General features: G+C 33.8%; 1 protein-coding gene across 1 annotated transcript in view; it reads left to right on the top strand.

Annotated features, from left to right (window-relative positions):
* LOC129233345 (arginine and glutamate-rich protein 1-like) overlaps window positions 1-12,648 on the top strand; it is a 31,317-nt gene extending 18,669 nt beyond the window's left edge. The window contains exons 5-6 of the mRNA XM_054867388.1: window positions 6,849-6,932; window positions 10,489-12,648. Of these exons, the coding sequence (XP_054723363.1) occupies window positions 6,849-6,932; window positions 10,489-10,653 (249 nt within the window). The 3' untranslated portion in view covers window positions 10,654-12,648. The remainder of the gene's footprint in view (window positions 1-6,848; window positions 6,933-10,488) is intronic.
* The last annotated feature ends 10,200 nt before the right edge of the window (window positions 12,649-22,848 follow it).

Genomic DNA, 22,848 nt, shown 5'->3' with positions numbered 1-22,848 from the left:
AATTGCGAAAGGTTTACTACATTTTACGTCAAGTGTAATTAATCTGTTTTTTCTTAATAAAGGTATACTGACAGCACACACTTGTCTTAAAAAGCATTTAATCAATTAAAATAAACAGTTTGACATGTCTTTTTTGCATTACCAACGGCTCCGATTCGGCGGAGCAACCCCCCTCCCCCCCCCCCCCCCCCCACACACTGTTTATGGTTAATTTATTTCTTTTATCTCGAGTATCACTATTGCATGATGCATGATTGACAGTTGGAAATATGACCTTGAATATGAGAAAATCTTTTTCATTTCTAAAAATTAAACAACCCAACGAAACCACGGCGCCATAAAGCCGACTACTACCGGCGCCGGTCTGCTCAATTGCATCTCCTGAGAGCCGCAGTTAGAAAAAGCGCCCAATTTCCTCTTTTTTATCGTAACTTTTAAATAGTTATTGTGTACAAAATCCGTTAAAATCTTAAGAAAAACGTACGTTAATTGTTAGATTGACATCAGTTTTCACGTATCTGCTTCAATACTCTCAAAACTAGCAGTTACAAAATTATGACTTTTATTTTATTTTCCATTTTTTGCTGCTCGCAAAAAGTACCATGCCTTTTAGTTCTTTTTTTTTTTCTGCCCCCAACTTTTAAGCCCCAATCCCTGCCTCTGCCCATTACCACCCTTTTAATTCCAAGAAACACTGATAAGGAAATGACGGATGGGGGGGGGGAGATATCAGTTGTGGAGGATGAAAAGCTTTGTAATGCAAGCAGTAACTAAGATTTTCTGTGAAAAGAAAAAAAAAAACGGAAGTGCTACGATCGCAATGGGAAATTTTTTGTGAAATAACTGTCCGTTATTCAGAGTGAATTACATGGAATGGCCTATATTGAGGGACTGGGACTTGCAAAAATGTCCGTTAATTAGAGGTGTCCGTTATTCGGGAGTGTCCGTTAAGGGAGGTTTCACTGTATCTGAAAGGAAATTATATTGCCATAACTTCACCTATTTATATTGCCTTGCACTTCAGTGTAGTTTAACTGAAGAATAACTTCTGAAAAGAATTTTACATTCATCTAAAAGCATCTTATTGTAACATGTTTCCAGTGGCGGATTCAAGGGCAGGCTAAGGGGGGCTATAGCCCCCCCCCCAACCTTGAGGTCTGAACTTACACTAGATAAAATCGAAATTTCTGAGACTTTTAATACTGCAATACATTTGAGAATTTAAACATACATTACATTTGAATATAACTACAATATATAGTGGCATATTAATAGATGGCAGGGGGGGGATGTAGAGTACTGTAGCCCCTCCCATTCTCCCATTTGGTCAAAACTTATTTGATTGTGATCTGCAATGGAATGGGAAGGCTTGGAGGAAATAGTTTTGTTCTGCAATCTTCTTTTTTTTTTAAATCTGAAAGCTATAATTTTCAAATTAATCAAGCCATATATATATATATATATATATATATATATATATATATATATATATTTAACTTCGGTCTCAGGTTTAGGGGGCTATAGCGCCCTCCCCCCCCCCCCCCCCCTCCATGAGGTCAGAAATAACTCGAAACAAAACCGAAATTTCAAAGTTTTCAAATACTTCAATACTTTTCCGAATTTAAATGTGCATTATATTTAAATAAATATATACACTGTGGCGAATTAATGGTGCGTTTGGAAGGGGGGGGGGCTAAAGGAACTGTAGTTCTATCTTTCATTCGGACAAAACTTACAACGCATTACAATGTGATTTACAATAGCATGGGAAGGCTTGGAGGAAATAGCTTCGTCCTGACTCTATCAAGGTTGTTTAATCTGAAGTTATCAGTTTCAAATTAACAAAGTCATATATTTTACTTCTTTCTCAGGCTAACGGGGCCCCCCCCCCCCTCCCCAATGAGGTCAGAAGTCGCACTGGATAAAACCGAATTTTCAGATATTTTAAATGCTGCAATACTTTTACAAAGAGAGCCTGAAGCTTTTTTTTAGACCTCTAATTTCGGAAAATTTTGTTGAGTAAGCCATCTCTTCCCCCTAATGTCATCAAAGATTAGTGCATTTTTAATGCACTATTTTCGAATATTTCTAGCTTTTTTTCCCAATTTACCAAATTTTCACCCCTTTTTTGGACAAAAATAGAATGAAATTTTATTTTGGCGTTTCAGTTTCAAACTACTTTTGGTGTGAAATTATACCTATCTCTATTTATGGTTGCCTAAGTGTGATTTAAAATATATTTTTAGGACGGAGGGCTCCCGAATCTCCTTCCCCTAAAAATATCATAAAAAAAGCTTAGTATTGCTTTTCTAGCTTTAATGTCGAAATTTTGTCGGGAAAGTCCTCAAACACTGTCAGTTAGTTCCCTTAACATGATTTTAAAAAAAGATTCATCTTTAGGCATTCAAGCTTGAAACATTTCCTTTGGAGACAACCCATTCCATCAAAATATAGATTAAAATTGTGTTTTCAGAACTTCAATTTCAAAACATTTCAGAAGAAGCCCCTGAACTCCAACGCGTCTTCTAACATCGTCAGGAGAGCCTGAACTGTGTTTCAAAGACTTTGATTTCGAAAAAAGTTCTGGAGAAGATCACCGAACACTCACTTTTTTCCTAATATTACTATAAAAGATAGAAGAAATTATGCCTTTAAACTTCAATTTCCAAATTTAGCCGAAGAAGATACCCAAATTCTTCTCTACAAGCTAAACCTCTTTAAACACAGCCAAATTTTTGCGCTTTTAAGGCTTTAACTTTTATAAATTTCCGGAGGATCCCCCCGATCACCTCCCCCTTAGTATCAACACAGATAGCTGTAAATATCTTTCCAAAGCTTAATCCAAAATTCGAAATTAAGACCTGACATTTTTGTGGCTTTAGGAGATTCCCCTTATGTTGACAAAAAAAGGCGTACAGTTGAGATTTTTTTCAAACTTTAGGGCCAAAAAACTTCCAGAGACAGCCCGTAAACTTTTTCCATTTCCCAAACTCAAGGCTACCTTTTGAAGACTTAGTTGTTAAAATATTTTCATAAAAGCCTCCAAAACTTCCCATTTTCTAAACTTAACCAAACATTGACTATAAAATTGCGTCTTTCAGACTTCACTGACGAAACTTTTCCAGAGAGTGCCTCCGAACCCTCTTCATTTCCTAAACATCACCAGTTGAAAACATCACCAGCCTAAGTTGGAGTGTTCAATGTCGAAAGACTTCCAGATGAGAGCTACCTAGTAACGTAAATTCACCAGAAGTTGCGTAAAACTCCTTCTTAATGACTCCAATTTTGAAAATTTTTCAAAGTAAATCCCCAAAGAATTCCTCTCCTAACGTCTCCAAAGATAGTCTATAATCGTGTTTCCAGCATAAAAATGCATTTTTAACTTTTTATTAGTGCGGAAAGAGCATTTGATCCCCTAATATCGCTAAAGAAAGCTTGAAATTGACAATAGTAAGGAAAACTACTTGTGAAGGAACCTCAACCCCATCTTGCCTAACTTTCTACCAAAACATTCCAAAAATTGTGTTTTTGACATCAATTTTTCAAATTTCTACGGGAGGTTCCTGACCCCCTTCACGTATCCGCTTCTTTTTACTACCTTTTTCTAGCTGGGGTATAATGTTTATACTCTAGCTTTTATCTTCACTTTTTCGATAGGGAGTCATACCATGTTTGCACACCTTTTTCTCTGTTATGGGAAAGTATTTTAATCTACCAATTAGATAATCTACTCAGCTTTATATGAGGTTTTTTGCCTGAACATGGTTTTAGCTACTCCAGACTCATGAGTATAAAGCTAGAGTGCAACTGCAATCTCTGTATACTGTAACTGACCTTTCCGCTGTTTGCTTGCAATTCAATCTTAGCTCTGGCCATGGGGCGGTAATTTGTAGCTTTGTATCCAACTGAAGTGAATTTAGTGTTTTCGGACCTTTAATATGTTAGCGAAATTATTATATTCTTCAGTATACTGTATAAGTTTATTTCAAATAAAAAGCCGTGTTTAAAGTCCTAAATTTTTCAGGAGAGGGACCCCTTGTAGAGAAAATTTCATATTGTATAAACGGGGTGTCTGTCCCTCCTAAGAGGGATGCCCCCCCCCCCCCGGTATTGGGGGCGGCCCTAGGTCAACCCGTTTTTTGGAGGCCCCTGTAACTAAACCGTGCAATTTTAGTCATTAGCTAAATTATTTTAGCCATTTGGGGGTCCCGTGGGCCCTGGCCTCAGCCTTTTCAGTAATCAGGCGTCCCCCCCCCCCTTGCAAGAGATTGAGAATACCCGCAAAAACGACGAAAAAGACCCTCTAAAACAGGGAACACATTTGAACCGAGGTTAGCCCCTTGCTCGAGTTCTAGATCCGCCACTGCATGTTTCAGTATATCAAGTAACTTAGAAACTTTAAAATTATATTTTATGCTTACATATTTTAACTATAAATGTGAGTTAGTTATTGTGTTGTGATATAAGTCATCATTTGGGGGAGACATTGAACTTACATTCAAATATACATACAGATATATTAAGCTGGTTGTTATTATGTATACAATAACTAACCATCAGCATAAATTTATGAAAAAAAATTATAGGAACTTTTTTCATTTTGATGTTAAAATTGCTTTAAAAATAGGAATGTATAAGTTTTAAAAATAACAAAAAATTTAATTTTATTATTTAATGAGCAATAAATATATTTTTTTGAAGTTATATAAAGTAACAATTTCAAACTTGAAAAAAAAAATAAAAATTACCCTCCCTTACATTTAAAAAGTAATGTTTTGACAGCTATAACTATCGCTCCAATGAAAAATACTCTCCAATTATGTGTGTATACAGTTCCTCTTATTTTTGACTAAATATGTGACACTTATAACTATGACATTTAAAGAATTTCAATAGCGTAAGAATTTTCTATTAGTCTGGAATATGTGCAGCATAAATTTTTAAACCCGTTTTTTTAAAAAAAGGGGGAGGGGGCAAATCAGAATGATATTTTATTCTTACTGATGTCTATAACATTTAAATGTATCACTAGTTTAAAAAATACCATAAATTGAACTATATGTGTTTGTTCTGTGTTAAGTTTCAAAAAACGGCAACTTTTTAGTTTGAGTTGAAAAAATTAATCTCAAAACAAAAATTAATGAAGGAAAACGGAAGTTCTTGAGGAGTTTTTGTTTTTACGGATGTGTAAGGATGCTGCTGTGAGAATTTTTGTCTAAGCATCATACTATTCATATTTTTGAAATTTCTTGTCTATAATTTTAGTATCTGCTTAGATTTTAAAAAATTGAAACTAACTTTTGGATTGACTTTGGTATTTAACCCACAATAGTAGTAAATTTTAAATTTTCTCAAAGGAAAAAATGTCTAACATTTTTAGAAATTTCATTAATGTAGCTTTCTGTTTATGGTAAGTAGCTACTGTTTTTTCCTGGCATAAAGCCATGAGCAGATGTCATCTTTCACAGTCAAATTTTAACAATGCTGGATTACATTGCATACTGATTTTGAGCAATCTGTGTACATCCTGCTCTGACAACAGCACCTCGTATGTAGCAAGCTGAAGGTGAACTTTTCTGCATGAAAGCATCTTTCATCAGATTTGACTCTCAAATTGCAACTCTCTTGTTCTAAAAACTTTTCTCTCAATATACCTTTTGTTGAGAAACAAGTACAAGTTCTAAAATTACGGATTAAAATACGTAACAAAGAAGACTTTATGTTAATGATGTGGAAGTAAAGAACTTTTTAAAGTGTCAGGAAATTTAAACAGAATTGGAAAGCATGATGCTATTGCTTGGGTAAGTTGCAGCATTTTTTTTGCCCAATTTATATGTATATATATACTTTTAGAGTTACAATATTATGTTCATAACTCTTTCTTGGTAATATTTTAATGTGTTGGGTAAAAATATTTGTTCAAAATCGGGTTGTCAATCTGTATTTCCCTCTCTATTTAGTGAAATTTATTTTTGCTTTTTCCACCAATCTTCTTTTTAAAATCTAATTATGACTGTGTGTTCAGTTTTTTTTTTTATGAATTCCTTGAGTACAGGAAGAAAATACTGTTATGAATATCTTTTAGTTTCTTTTAAACTAACCCTATTTTTTTAACGCTTACTTCTACTTTTGTGTGTTTTGATTCTCTTTTTGAAGTATTTAGGTTCTTCCGTTGGGGTTTCTGGATTCTGAAATGGAGCTGCGTCTCAAGCGACCTAGTAATAGAAAATTCAAGATTTAAATTTATTGCTATAAAAATGCAATTTGTTTTTTTATAGAAAAAATTTTGGGGGTATTTATACATTTATTAACAGAAACAAATTCAAAGACAGCTTGTAAAATCTGAAATTATGCATTTGCTAACGAATTGTAAAAGGAGAAAAAAGTGTACACGATTAAATATATTTTATTGATGCCTTTTTTCAATGATGGTTCATTTTTCCCTTGAATGCACTTGTTAAACTGCAAAAAGCTAGATGGAAATTAACATTCATCTTACTATTTTTCTAATTTTGAGATAATTTAAATTCTCATAATTTAAAATGTGCTTTCATATTGTTTTTGAAATTGAAAGTTATGTTATAATTTTGTATGTTTATTAATTAAAAGAAAAACTGTTTCTACCATTTAAATTCTGTATGAAAAATGTCCAAATGTATTATCTTATGTTATTTCATTTACAAAACTGTTTTCTTCATAAATATTAGTTGAAAGATTATAAGCATAGTAGTTGGATTTGAATCATAAAAGTTATGTATTTTAAACTCAAATGAATTTAATTGGTAGAACAAGAATTCCGCACAATTATCAAAATTTCCTATCTGTTAATACCTTTTTCTCATTTATAGGAAGAAGAAAGGAAAAAAAGGGAACAACTTGAAAAAATTTTAGAGGAAAACAAAAGAAAAATCGACGAGGCTCAGAAAAAACTTGTAAGTGCATTAGTTTCAAAACAGAATAACTCATCAATAATAAGTTAAGCCAGAGATATATTTTCAAGTCCCCTATTAAAACACTGAAAAATTAAGTCATTTTAAAAATTTGTTTCATGCTGGACCATTCTTCAAATGCTAACCCCCCCCCCCCCTCACACACACACACACACACATAAACTTTTTCATATCAAATGTTGCTGCTTTCATTTTCAAGTCCTCCATTTCAATTTGGAAAGCAAAATTGCCATGAAGTTTTGATTATAGAAAAACTTCAATAGCATGAACACGGGTGACTTTGGCCCACACTTTGGAACTTTGTGTTGGGGTTTACAATTGTGGGGCGAGGACAATCTACCAACCCCCTGATTGCACAAATAATGCCCCCCCCCCCACCATTTGAGCTATATTGACCTTTGCATGCATCTTTAATTTTATGTAAATTTAATTTACGGGAGCATGAGATTAGTCATATTTGTCAAAAAAACAGACATGCTACTTTTCCACGGAAACGCGGAATTCCTCTTTTTTCCCCTTCATTTTATCATTTCAGAGATTGATGCAGATTTGCATTAATATTTTCATGGGGGGAGGGGGTAGTGACTGAAATGATAAAATGTTCTATTCCTTCCACTCGCACCAAGTTTTGAAAAATATTCCTTTCACGAGAGATGTCCAGATGCGCACATGCATTTGAGCTTTGCTATCTGCGGATGTCCATTCTTGGCAATAAATCGCTCTCTCTCTGATGCTTCCCTTCCGCTGGCGTTCAATAAGTGACGTCACCTACCAAACGACCACAGCCCACAGCTATGGAACGCCAGCGGAGTTCGAAGTTCACCGATTCTCTTGGCGCACTCGATGGCTATTTATGCGCAGATCACTCTGCGCGTGTGTCGAACGCGCGGACTAGGTGTATTTCGCGGGAAAGCAAGCTTCACGATCGTCCACGACGAGATTGCATGCGTGTTACGAACATAAGTCTTGTTTTAAAAGCGATTCTATATTTCTTGTCTTAGTCGTTTCAAAATGCTTTGAAATTGCAAAGAAACTTCTTTTTTTTTTTCTATTCATTTTGAGTAATTTAATTCAAAATTGTTGAACGTTATTCCCGACAGTGGTTAATTATGTTACAACGTGACATTGATAGCTTGGAAAAAAAATTAATTCCGATATATGAATGGTTGGCACAATCAGTTCCTTTTACATTAAGCTAAAAATTAAAATTATACAGCAATTAATGTGTATAAAAAAAAAATCGGTTGGTGTTCATTGGGTTTGTGACAATTTCTGCAAATGTGGGTGCACATGTTAAAGGAAACTTAAATATAATTTAACACTGCTTTTTCATCAAAAAAAATATTCAGTAGTCAGATGTAATAAATTTAAGAAAAAAAAATATTTAAATAAAAGTTTGATTGTATTTAGGACTGAGTCCATTTCTATCTGAAGTTTCTAAAATCTTTGAGAAAAATAATTTGAAAAAAAAAGTAATTGAATTTTAAAAAATCAATATTAAAAATATATAAAAGCAATATTATTTGAGCTCCCTGTTTGAAAGTATATTAATTACTCTCAAATGTTAATTTCTGAGGTTTTATTTGTTACGTGTAAAGTTCAGCTTTTTTCTTCATCAAGCTGTAGCATGTCTGAAAAAAACTTATGCGTTAAAGTCTACTTTCTTATTTTTAATTCAAGTTAAATATAAATGTTCAATCAACAACACTATTATTTAATTTAACTAGATTCTGTAGCACTCTTTATTTGTATTTATATATTTGTTTCATTTTTCTGTGATGAAATTATCAGCATATTAATGTTCCTACTTCCTATGCAGTATCAGTCTTTACCCATCGTTTGTAATGCTGCATTCACCCAAACCTCTTTTCTGCGGTAGATAAAAACCGCATAAAAAAACATTTGCTCGTTTTATAAATAGCTTTGTTCATTTTATAAATAACTTTGTCCGTTTTATAAATACCGTCGCCAATTGAGTCCCAATCTGATTGAAATCTTCATGCACCACACAAAAAAAGTCGCACAAAAAAATCATACGAAAAGAGTTGAGTGTATTCATACAGGGAAAATACAAGGATTTTTCCCCCAAACTGGATTGCTTCAACCTTGTATATGTATCAGTTTTATGTATTGTTTCAACATAGGAAAAAAATTTACCAAACATTCATCTTTTCTTCTCATTCATCTTCATGCAAAATATTCAGTGTTTTTAATATTTACCCAGGCCTTGGGTAGGTACCCAAAAACATTTGCCTACCCACCACATTTTTACCCAATTCCTATTACTAATCTTAACCATAATGCACAACTTGGGCCCTCTTCTTTGGGTACCCTCATTGTCAAGTTTGTTGAAGGTTCGACATAACATACATATGAGGCAGTAAGAAGCAAAGGGATATAAGTGGTCGTTTTCAAGTTTCGAGTAAAATATGTTTGAAATTCCAGTCCTAGGTAGACTTTCATTGAAACATTTTTCTAAATCACGCTGTATAGCAGCACCTCAACTTAGGCCAAATATTCGGTATTCAGCCAAATCACTAGGGAGCATGCCAAGTGAAATCATGACAAGAAGTTTGCATGTAGTTTTTAATTGCCAACCTAATGTTTATAAAAAAATTTGCCGGCACTATAATATCTCTTGCCCTAAAACAGAGGAGTGGTTCACCTACCATTTGCGCTCATAATCTCCAAAATTTTAATTTTGGCACTTTCATCCCTTTGCTTCTCACAGCTTCATGTATGTATCACACTTCAATTCATATGAATTTTAAACATTACAGTTAGATGTTAGCTTTTGTTTGAAAATAAAATGTTATTTCAATATCATAGCAATTCATTAAACTTCTCTTGCTGCCAGCCAATTTGCCATTTAGTTGTATAAAAATAATGACAACATTGATAGGATTGTTCTATCTCACTCCCCCACACACTTGTACACACACCAATGTTGAATAAGATGTTCTGGAACTATTGCCCTTTGAATTAAAATAATTTAAAATTTTGAAATAAAGACTCCTGTGCAAATCCTCATATATATAATAGCCAATGATCGAGTGATGCTGACGTCACCAACAATGAAACTCACGCCAAGGTATTATAATATTTTTTAGCAATGTTTGACATGCAGGGAAATGCTTTATTTTGACAAGGCTGAACTGGATTCGCCAACTTAACTGTTTTACTGGTAAGACTCATTTTAGTGGAATAAAGAAACGAAAAAGTGGTCAACAGCTTTACACAATCTACTGGAGTTAAGGTTAATCCACTGGAGTTAGGGTTTTCATTTCAACTATCAAAATATCACCGAACAGTCAACTGTTTTGTTCAAATGTAGAAACAATTTTCACCTGTGATACCTTGACGGGCAATTTTCTAGTGAACTAATAAAACTCATTCAACCTTATTAAGTAATGTTTGACTATGCTTGTGATGCATTGAAATACATGTTTACTGTTTACTTGTTTCAATTCTTAAACAAAATAATTAACATTTAGTATTAGAGGAATGTTACTGAAATATATTTGAATGCCTTTAATAGGATGAAGAAAGATTAGCTATGATTGAGGAGCAGCGCAGAATTGATGAGGAAAGGAGGAGATTAATGAAAGAAAAAGAGAAAAAACTGAAGGAAGAACAGCAAGTTATTTTAAATAAGGGAAAAGTTAGACCTAAACTATCTTTTTCACTGAAACCTGTTGGTTAAAAGGATGAGATAATAGTGAAATTAAATCTAAAAAAAGTTACATTTTATGACTCCCAGAAAATGTACTGTCAAACAATGAGTTTTCAAATTCATTCCTTTTCATTATCACCAGTCATGCCCAGATGTGTTGTCGTGGAAAAACACACCAAAGGTTTAAAAAAATTTGAATTATTCTTTTTTCCTCAAATTGAGTTTGAAGAAAAAATTTCGCAACATTCATTGACTATTGTAAATTATCTCATTAAGTTTGTAAGTAATTCATTTGTAAATATTTGTTTTTTCAAGTTTATCACAAACACATTTAAGTTTTTCTCTCACTTTAAAGGATTTCCAATGATTTTAATATTTGCCTTTATACAACAAAAAAAATATAGAGGAATTTAGCAAAGAGAGATGAACTCTTAAAAGCGGCAATAAATTAAGTAAGGGGAAATAATAAAATAAGATCAATGGGATTACACAATTTATAAATTTATAATTATTATATAAATAAAAGAGCTTCATTATTAATCTATTATAAATTTTCTAAATTGTATAATCTATTAATTTTGTTTTATTACATATATGCATATAAACAGTCTGGCTCTGATAAGATGGCAACTGATTAGTGTTAGAAATAAATTTAAATCTAGGCATTGTGAAAAATGAAGATACCTAATATAAGTTTGTAAGCGTCAAAAGGAACAACCCCGAAGCCTTTTTATCTATACGAATGCAAAAAAAATATTTATTAAAATGATAAAAAGCTTGCATTTTAAAATTACATTTACAAATTTATCCTTTAAGTTGATCACAATGAGTCGGGGGAAAGAAAAGCTTCAATGCTGTCTAGAACTTTAGATGTCAACATTTGGCTTTTATTATTGGAAATCTAACCATCAAATCAAAATTTTTGTTCCCAAAATGCAAGTAAGGATTGCTTATTTCTAACAGTGCTTCTAATATGTAACAGATTGAACTGTTTCCTTTGTTGAATAAATGGTTTGATTCACCAGAGCATCATTTAATATTTATTGGTCTTGTTCCATTATAAGAGTTCCTCCCTTTTCTTCTCCAGCAAAAATAAATCCTCCCTGGGCTAAATGTTTTTTTTTTTTTCAGAGCCAGACTAAATGTATATATATATGTGTGTGTGTGTGTGTGTGTGTGTGTGCCTATTGATAGTTAAATCTTATTAAGTTATTACAGATAAATAAATCTGTAGTTTTTTTTTTTTTTTTTTTTAATTATGATTTTATTTACCGAAAAACATTTCCACTTGTGATGTTTTTTGATTATTAAAGCAATTAGTTAAAAGGTTAAGTGTTAGTTCATGGTATAAAATTTAAGCTTTCTTATTTCTTCTTATAAGTAATGGAATAATTTATATTTTTAGCATAATTTTAATTGCATGAATGTAATTTACTTGTGTTAGTAACTCTCTGCAATAGTTGAATTTATGAACATTAGCAATTTTAGTCTAGATTTCGGATAGTTCAAAATTGCAAGTTTTTGTAGCAAGCAGAGTTAAATGTCCTCACCATTTTTTGCAACAAGCCTTTTGTTTGTCTTAAACAAAAATGTAGTCCTAATAGTTTGGCCCTTCTTTTTCTTAATTTGATTTGACTATGAATGTACACACACATACATATTATTGTTTACATCCTGTGAAGCATTAATGCACAGATAAAATTTTAAATGTGTTAAAATGCCTCCCCCCCCCTTCTCCCTCTTTTTTTGCAATTTTTTTCAGTTAAAAGTTTCTAAAATATAATAAGGCTTTCTTGGTTAGTTGCTCTTCAATCATAGTATTGGTTTTTAAACTAATATGGAATCCTCCCTCCTCATTACTTTCCTTTGGTCTTGACCTATTTTAGAAATAAATCGTATGGTTTGCTTTTATGAACCTCAAATATATTGTGATTTTTTTATCATATACAAAGTCATTAATTAAATTTATGTAATGTATATTACAAATGTGAAATTTTGTACATAGTTGAAAATAAATATGACTAGATAAACCCTTCTCTTTTTTTCACTAAGCTGTCATTTTTTTGTGAATACAAATGTGTCGCTACACAAACACAAATCAAAAATGAAATAAATCAAAAGAATTGGCATAAAATAAAAATTATGACTGAAATGGAAGGTCATATTTAACTCCTCAAGCCCTAGTCTGCCCGACGACGGCTTTGTAGCTTAGATCCGAGAGCGCCCATCACCAGCCCACTTAAGCGTACACGAGGGTAATAGGTAGAAAGAAACCCCTACTACGAGACCACCCCACGAAAGTTTCTTTTTTCTCGCTTCTAGTCATTTAGCAAGTGATAGCGACAGTTGCATGAATGGAGAGCTGCTAATGACTTGAGGTCACATGGTGTTCCCAAAAAATGAGAAAAGATGAATTTGTTGTACAAGTGTGTTTTAATTTTCTGCACTTTTAATTCTCGCCTTTTTATAAAAGTTTTTAGAAGTAAATGATATTTTGCATTTTATAAATTCATGTACAAATTATCATAAGTAAAAATGATACAAAACATTGTTAATAAGGCACCCAATTTGCAAATGATTGCATACACATGCTTCAGGAATACAAGGAACCTCAAAACATGTGTATGCAACTAATACTTGCAAAATTTTGCCATTAATTAACTTTTTTTTATTATTTTTATTTTCAGCCCAAAAGTATTTCTTTCTTACCAGTTTTAGAATCTTGAAAGCAACGCTTAGCAAATCAGAACTAAAAAGGCATCTAAACAGATATGCCACAACCTTTAATGAGACCTTTAAAGTAAACTGTGCCCCCCCCCACACACACACACACACAACTGTTACACAAGCGGCAGCGAAGCAAAGAATGATATAGATCATAATTCTGTCAAGACATAAAACTACATATACACACACATGATATGAATATTATGTATACATGGTTCGACCAACTCCAAGGTTCAGGTCGCTCAGTCGGGTGACTAAAGAAAGTGCATTGGCAACTAGTTCTCTCAGAATGGGCAAGAAAAAAGAATTATGTTACGATATTATAAAATTTTTAATCTAGGGAATTGTAACTTTTCCTTTTGAGTTTAACGATAGTGAGTAAAGTCATACTTTCTTGTAATATATTAAAAATTTGTACGTCTAAAAATTTCGTCACAAAACAGCATTTTTTAATTTTCTATTAAACTACATGTCACTCATGCTCAAAGCAATATTTTTTGATACATACATGTCTGTCTGTATATATAATAAAATAAGATGTGTGTTTGTCTGCCTCGCTTCAATCGTTAAAAACTATTAACAATGAAAATTTCTCGGAAGAGTTTAATGTAGGATGAGATTTAAAAAAAAAAATTGTTGTGAGTTGCGCTATGTATAGTGCAGCTATAATAAGTTGAGCTACAATGTTGGCAATGTTTACCTTTTCTTAGAGAAATTAGATAATATAGAGACGGATATACATAGATTAATAGTTATATAGGGATAGATAAGTGCAAACAATAGATAGATGTAAACACATGTAGAGATATAGATTTGATGGAAATGATTTTTAGATTACCACCAAATTTACTTAAGCAATCAGCAAAGGCAACATTCTTAGAGTAAGAAAGTGTATGGTATGAAAAGCGAATTGTGCAAAAACGGGAATCATCTGCTTGTCGAAAGCGGCTTGTATACGTGCGTAACATATATTAAGATTTACTATCAATATGAGAAAATCACGGTATTTGGGGTTTGACCCCGCCAAACTTCTCTCACCATGCGTATTTTCTGATTTTCTGTAATTTAAAAATATTTCTCTTAAAAATCTAAAAATATTTATATTTCTAAAAATAAGAATGTTTTATAATTTTATTATAGCATTTTTCGTTAACTTTATAAAAAGGGGAAACATATGTTTTGTAATTTATTTATTCTGCAGAAGAATAAAAGTTATTGGCAATGCTCAAACTTATTTAATCAATCGAAATTGGTGGAAATTTTTCCAAAAACTAGAGTATTTTGGGGTAAGGCTGAACATGATGTCCCAAAAAACAAACTAATTAGCAATAAGGGTAGGAACTGAAGGAAACTCATCCTGAGAGGCCACCTCAAAGATTTCTTTCTTCCGACCAAAGTACTTTCAGCGACAGTGATGTACAATTCCCTATGGCAATGCAACTACAAGGATCGATAGCTAATAACTTGTGATGATGCTCGCTTTTCGGGAAAAAGGGGAAAAGAAGAAAATTTGATATTTATTCTAACTTTTTCATTCACGCAACTTGTTCTATTTTTTTCTTTTTGAAATTTTTCATTCAAAAATTGCTTTTGATTTTTGAATATTTTTTCTGGTTCAGATATTTCATTCGTAATCATAAAATATCCCATATGTCTAAACGTCACAGACAGCTGTATCAACAAGAAATTGATGCGATAAGTGAAAAAGGCCGCTCCACAGTGATTAAGGTGACAGCTTACCACGCCAACTGCAATTAGTGCACGCAAGAACTGAAGGAAAGCTGCCGAGAGGTCTTATCTTGGACGATTCCATTTCCAAAACAGCTTGGTCAAAAAAGTCGGGACTTAACTGTAGTAAAAAATCCCCCCCCCCCCACCACTTTAAAGAGGTTTTTTTTCTTGGAACAGTTCTGAGCAGTTATACTCTACATAGCTACTAAACATGTTTGAAATTATTTTCCTTTTTGCACTGGAAATGTCACGTTGTAAGTTTTTTTTGGTTCTCACATTCAGATCATTTTTTTTACGAATCTAATTTCTAGTCTTTAAATATGCTCCAAATTTACAGCTAAGTTGGTTTAAAGCAGGTGAATGACTTTATTAAGTTACACACCTTCCTTAGTCATTCTTTATTTTACTTCATTCAATGATCCAAAGTGATATCGAATGTGATATCAAAATCGCAAAAGAAAAGGAATCAACCAATTCTGAAGTGGGTTTACACTTAATTACTAATTTCATAGCATTTTTAATTCGTATTGTTACAATGAAAAAAAAATTTGCTACTTACACATGATCTTTGCCTATCATTAACAAGATTTCTTGTATTCATCACTAATGTTTAGAAAGATAAGGGTATCCTAATGTTTGAAAATACGGAAAGCTCCGTGGAATGTTTAGCAGTTTTCATTTTCAAGGTTATATTCAGGATCGGATTTAGGGGAGGGCAGGCAGGGCTACTGCCCCGGGGCCTCCACAACAAAGGGGCCCCCACAATAAAATTTTTACACAATATCTTAACTTTCACGGGTTGAAAATATCGGATATATACATATGTATCAAAATATTCGGATAAATATCAAAGTATTGGATATTTATGAAAATATGATGATCTTTTCGAACCCTGATTAGGGACCTCAACTCATTCATTGCCTCAGGGCCTCCACACTTCCAAAGCCGGCCCTGGTTAGATGCTCTCCTCTAACAATTCTTTGATATTAATAAAAGCCTTCATGTCCTTAAGCTATACAGAATAGTTTTCCCTATTTAATTTAGTAACTTGCATATTTGGTCTAATATAGAAGCTACCATCTGAGGGAACTTTATATCTTTACTAATAATAAGGCTGAAAGTATGTGTCTGGATCAAAATTAGTTCAAAAGCACTGCCAAAACTTACCTTGCTTCAACACCAAACTTACTTGCATCTACAACCGTGATTTTTCCTAGGTACTTTTTCCCAATAACCCGACTCACCCTCCAAAATTTCGACCAATTACTGTACCACACTCGCCCTCCAAATTGTAAAATTTACACATTTGTAATTGTAGCAACATCAAAATATTTTATTTTTGAATGAAAATTGGAGGTTTCTTTATATAATATGGAAGCGAAAGATACATACGAAATTGATTCATTCTGCACTGTAAGTGCACCAACATCAATTTCCGAGCCACCTCCAAATAACGTAGCACCAGTTGCTCGCCACAAATAAATTCATGATCATCAGGTTATTCATCTGGCGTGCCGTTTTGACAGTGATAACAACTCTGTCATTACCAGAGAAGGTTGCACAATAGTTCCTATATAGAATCGGGACTAGCCCAGAGTGCACTACGAGCACTTATTGCATCAAAACTGGCGTTTATATCATTCTCATCATCCAAACCATTCTTTCTTTCTTTTGGTGCTTAATTGCACAGGTTTATATTGATGAGGACTACAATCTGAGTGCCTTGCCTCCCTTATGCATGATATATTTTTTATTACACATATAAGCAGCACATGAAAGAATTTATGTCACAAAGAGGAGAAAGTACAACCGGAGAGAGGGTGGGAGTGGAACCCACCGCCTCAAGTGTGACAATGTCGAGAAATCACTCGGACAGCTTGGCCACTGAAGCCCCCCTAACCATTCTTACCCGCTTTTACAGTATCATAACATGGCAACAGATATTTCATCTCAATGATTTTCTTCACGCTATAAATTCATAGAGTAAAGAAATTACATAGAGAGGCCCCGCTATGCTAAGAAATTGAAGCCGGAAGTTGCACCGCTGTATCCCAAGATCCTTAGCTTCTTGAGATACATCTTGATTCAAAACACTCTATTACTGAATCTCAATTGGTTGTTAATTTAAACTTGGATATCATTGCAATTTTATGAAGCACGTTTTTGAAATTGCATTAAAACATGAATTAAAATGCAAACAATTCGCCAGCTACTTTATATGGTCCCTTTGTGAGATTGGTAAAAACTATTCTTGTGAAGCGATCATGTTATCATAACCCCGCTCATCAATGCACCGCTGTATCCCATAACTCCGGCTTCAATTTCATCTCCTTTTTACCATAGACGCAGCCTCTCTATGTATATTTCTTTATTCTATTCCTATTCCTATTCAGAGTCACAACTGACTACAACTGTATTTATGTCGAGGACTGCATACTAAGTACCTTGCCTCTATTATTTTATATACCGATAGATGGCAGCACCATCACCGGATCGAACAGTTAATGAGAATTTAGAACTAGTCCAGGAGCTAATAGCTACCTAGTGCTAGCACTCCCAGAGGTATCGTTTCACTTGGAGGACATTGAGACCACGAGCATATTTAACGTCGCCCAGTCCCCTTTAATGACGACGGTGGGTCTTCGACCATCGAGGTTCGAACCCAGGACCCTCCGGCCCTGAATCCGACACTCTACCGAATCGGGCTACCACGGCCCATTTCTTTATTCTATGTATAAATTTTAATAAAAGCATTGTTGCGGAAAGTTGAAATGAAGCAGTGAATAATAATTTGAATGGAGAAAAGACTTCGAAAAATAGGGATTTTATGTCGATATCTAAGTATTATAATTAATATTGATATCTCCGCTAATTATTATCGGATGATTATGTTAAATAGCCAAACATAAAGACGGGAAAATTAGGAATCTATCGATACCTGGTTCGATAGTCAATTCACTGGTGTTCGGGAGAAGTTACTTGAACATACATACATAGGTAGGTACATACGCTCAGTTTTTAATTATATAAGATATAAGGTAAGATATTTTAAATGTGTCTTTTTCAGTGTCCGTTAAAATTTCAAGTTACAAACTTCTTCATGTGAGTGATTGAGAATATCATCAAAATTTCACAAACACGGAGATTGCAACAAGCAGCCATATCATGCATTGAAATCATGATACGCCGCATCCAAACCGTGATAGGGCAGCAAAATGCGGAGTTACTAAATATTAAATAACGATTTTTTTACCTAGTTATTGCATCGATCAGAAGGTACTTAACGTTAATATGTTTAATTTAGATTTTACACGAACTTTAAAATGTGTTCAAATAATAAAACTACAATACAACAATAAAAATACAGAAAAGTTTATTTGAGTATAATAATTTGCCACTCTCTATACGTCACCTTTCAAGCAAAAAGAAGAATCGGTTCATCCGTTTAGGAGCTACGATGCCACAGGAGAAAAAGGAGAAAATCTTACATATATTTTTCTTTTTCTTAAATAATGTATTAGAACTTAAGAGTTGGCCTATTTGGTAATCAGGTCTTGCGTGGGAAGAGGTTCAATGAAATGTCGTTTGACGTTTTTTTTTTTTTTTTTAATTTGAACTTCCTAAACTGCAATTCTAAAAGAATTTTAATGTCAAAGAGAAGCTGAGGTCTTTCCCGTAGGGGTTTTTTATTTTTTTACTTTTGACATTGAAACGCGATCTTAAATCATTTTTTGTTACGTTAGAGGTAGGGATGGAGCTTAAGAACTCTAACCTGGCAATTTTTTTAAATTGAAATTATAGAAACACTTTTAAGCGATCTTTGATTATGTTGAGGCGGAGAAGTGTTCTAATTTGAAAATTTTTAAATGGAGTTCCTAAAACCAGAATTTCAAGACCGTATTTAATGACATTGGGGTTTGGAACTATCTTTGGACAATGTTTGAAATCCAAATTTTGTTGACTCGGTAAAAAAAATTTCAACATTTTTACTGAGGTGGTATTTTGCAGTGACACCTGAGGTAACTTTTCTATTTTATTATAATTTAAATATGCCTATGGTAGTAGCCAGGATTCCCTTTAAGGAGGGGCAAATAGGCGCAACAAGATAGTGGTTTTTGGCAAAATCCCCCCCCCCCTTTCCCCAGTACGGACTTTGGAAATTGTTTGAAATTATAGTTCTCTTTCCTGAAAAAAAAAACATTTTATGCTATTTCTATCAAGTGGCTCTCCCCCGAGTTTTTTCAAAATTGAACTCCTAAAATTACAATTTTAAATTCTTTGGTGACATTTGGGGGAGTAGGAGGTTCTCTTTAGGGAAGTGCAACCCTGCCCCCCCCCTGACTAAATCTATGGAGACATATTATATATGCCCTCTGAATCTCATGAAACCAGGGCCTGATTACTGCGAAATGGGAAGATTGCTGGTGCCGGGTACAACAAGATCAATGTGCTCGGCGCCCAATGTTCCCGCCACTCAATGTTCCAGGCGCCCGATGTACCCGGCGCCCAATCTGCGGGACCCAATCTTCCTAGACCATAATTACTGAATAGCCGTGGCCTAAGGCCCCCGATATTTAGGGACCTCCAAATGGCTGAAATTACTGTATTGCTCTTATTCTATGGCTAAGGTTGTTTTCAGCCAATGGCTAAAGTTATGCAATTTGAATTCAAGGGGCTACTAAAAAGTATTTGGTCTATGGCCCCACGATATCTTAATCGGGCCCTGCCATAACATAGTTTTGTAACATTTCCGTTATTTTTACTTCCTTTTACGAAAAGGGAAGTATTGTATTCGCGAAAAAAAATTTCACTCAAAACTTGACCTTAATTTTTATTTTGCTCGACCCGAATGAAAATTGATTTTTTTTTTCAACCCGACTACACGTGGATACATGCCTAAGAATGTATAGACACCTGAAAAATCCACTTGGACGATCCCCGAGTTAATTACAACGAGTTTTCTCCTGACGTACGTATGTATGTATATATCTCGCATTACTCAAGAACGATAGAAAGCTGAAATTTGGTACATAGACTCCAAGTGGGGTCTAGTTGTGCACCTTCTCTTTTGGTTGCATTCGGATGTTCCAAAGGGGGCCTTTTACACCTTTTTGGTGTAAAATCATTGTTAATTTCAGTATAAACGCAAGCGGTGCTATAATTTGGCAAACACTTGGCAATATATCGCCAAGCTTTTGGTCGTCAAGTTTTGTCGCAAACTCGGCGACAAATTTGGCGTTCTTTTTTTTTTTTTTTTTTTTTTTGAGAAATCACGATTGCTTATTGCTTTCATTTGACTGTCCTTGACGTTACGGTTCTTTTTTCAGCTTGTACCAGGGCTACAGTACCACCGTCCACCGGCGGCGGCGCGGCTGGTCCTGAGCACTGTCCACCGGAATCCACTTTTGCTGGGCGGTGGCGTCCATGTCCTACACACGCATGGTCATATACACTCCCCTACGTGCGCACGCCTTTACACACATACACACGCCTACGTGCACACACGTAAGCCTACACACACAACTATACCCACCCAAGAGGAGGGACATGCTTGGGGGGGGGGAGCCGTTTCTAGAAACAATAACTCTAATCATTAGGGTCTTGTCACAACTCGTGATTGCGAAAAACATAATTTGAATTCAAAGTTTCAGAATTCAAATTAGAATTAATTGGGGGAAGTAGGTCACAGATTTTACTTTTTTTTTTTTTAAATCTAGTTTCAATTTAGCCATATTTAGAGCGTTAACCATTGAATCATATTAAAACTGCCAATATTGCCAAAAGTTATCTGTATAAAACGTTTTCTTTGCTTCGGTTCGCAACAAACTTGGAGTGAAAATATTTAAAGCGTTTCTTTGCGCACTCCGAGGCACTATTATCTTTAAATTGGAGTAAAAGGAAGTCATGTGATGCACACATCAGCTCGTTTCCTTTAAACATTCAAAACTACTGTTGACACTTTACATCACAATCTCTTACTCTCTAAATATATGTCAGCGGTTAGGGCCGTGAGAGGCTAGTTAATGTTTTTGGAAATTTGGGATTCGGGTTTTGAAATCAGAGTTTTACAAGTTTTATCGGGAGAGGCGACCCTGGCTCAACTGCCCCTGCTGTGAAGCTATCACGTTTTTCCTCCTCTTAATCTATTCATTTTATTTTCAACTACGGTTTGCATATAGTTTTCTGTAATGTTACAACATTTTATTCTTTTCGGTTAGAAACATGTGAAATTCATATCCATATGTTTCTTTTATTAATTAATCTGAATAATACAAAGATTCTCGGATATTCTTAACTTTAAAAATGAAATTCGATCATAAAATATTATTTAACAGAAAAAAATACATTTGTTAAATTCATTTATGGGGGGTTTTTTTTTCGTTACTTTTTATTTATTTTTTGAGCACTGCAGAAGTTTTCCATTTTTTTGAATCACAAAGTGAGATTTGCGATCCTTTTTCTGAAAACTGGGAGAAGGGCCAGTAGCATAGCCGGGAACATCGGGCACCGAGCACATTTTGGGCCTAATGTTTCCGGCCCCTAACATGACTGGCGCCCAACGTTCCTGGCGCCCAGAAACTTTTAGAGCAAATCTTATAATGGTATTCCAATGATCAGTGGCGGATTGGTTGAAAAAATCGGCCCTGGCATTAGGAGATTTAGCGGCCCCATAGCTCTTATAGATATTAAATTTTACTTAACGATTGGGATATCACTTAAATATGATGAGGACTTAACTTTCTGGCTTCTGGGAGTCATTCAAGTACTAGCAGTATAAACGTAATGGAAAGATTAACATTGAATATGAAATAGGGGGTCCGGGGCCTCTCCCCCGGAAAATTTTCGAAATTTTAAACTTAAAAACTCAATTTTAGACAATATTTGGTGATGTTAGTTCAGGGTTTCTCTTGCTGCAATTTTTCGGAAATGGAAATCCAAAAACAGTATTTTAAAATATCTTCGAGTATATGGTATGAAGAACGGTTCCGGGGGCTCTTTTTAGAAATTTTTTAAAAAGTATTAGTTCTGAAAACGCAGTTTTAGAAGATCTTTGGTGATTTTGAGGGGTCACAGTACCTTAAAAACTGATGAACCGATCAAAAAAAAATTTTTTTTATTGCTTATTTCAAAACTAAAAACTATTCCGAACACAGGGGAAAAGTTTCATTGCTTTAGTTCAAATATTTCAAAAGTTATGAGTGGTTTTAGGCCATGCTCGCTATGTGTTCTTATGCAAAAGAAAAACTTTAAATTGCTTTTTCTCGATGATGGTTTTTTTTTTTTTTTTGTTTTCATGTCATTATATCCCTAAGGATTTTTTTCTATTAAAGATACAGCTTTAAAGTAATACTTTTTGCAATTGAGATAACATATTTGATAAAACTGTGCATTGGATAAGTATTTTATAAATTACTCAAAATTTTAGAGCATGTTAAATCTATAAAAACCAAATTTTTTTAAAAAAACTTTGATTTTTTGCATAATTAATCACAGAAAATTTTCTAATAAATTCATAACCAAATGAATGCACAGATTTTTAGAGAGATGATTATAGTGATCGTTTAGCAAAAAACTTTTTTTTAATTAGTGCAAAAGTAAAAAAACCTTAGGAATTTTTAAAAATTGAAATTTTCCTCATTTTTTTGGATTTTTAAAAAAAGTAGGCAATATTTTTAAATTTTTAAAATAAATTATTGATTACGAAATAAGTATGCATGTTATGGTTTCAAAGGAATATTAAACTTACTTAAGGGGGTCCGGGACACA

Source organism: Uloborus diversus, chromosome 1, assembly GCF_026930045.1.
Source record: "Uloborus diversus isolate 005 chromosome 1, Udiv.v.3.1, whole genome shotgun sequence".
In the NCBI taxonomy this organism is placed as follows: Eukaryota; Metazoa; Arthropoda; class Arachnida; order Araneae; family Uloboridae; genus Uloborus; species Uloborus diversus.
The sequence above is the reverse complement of the archived record's forward strand: the minus strand, read 5'-3'. Positions and strand labels throughout refer to the sequence as shown.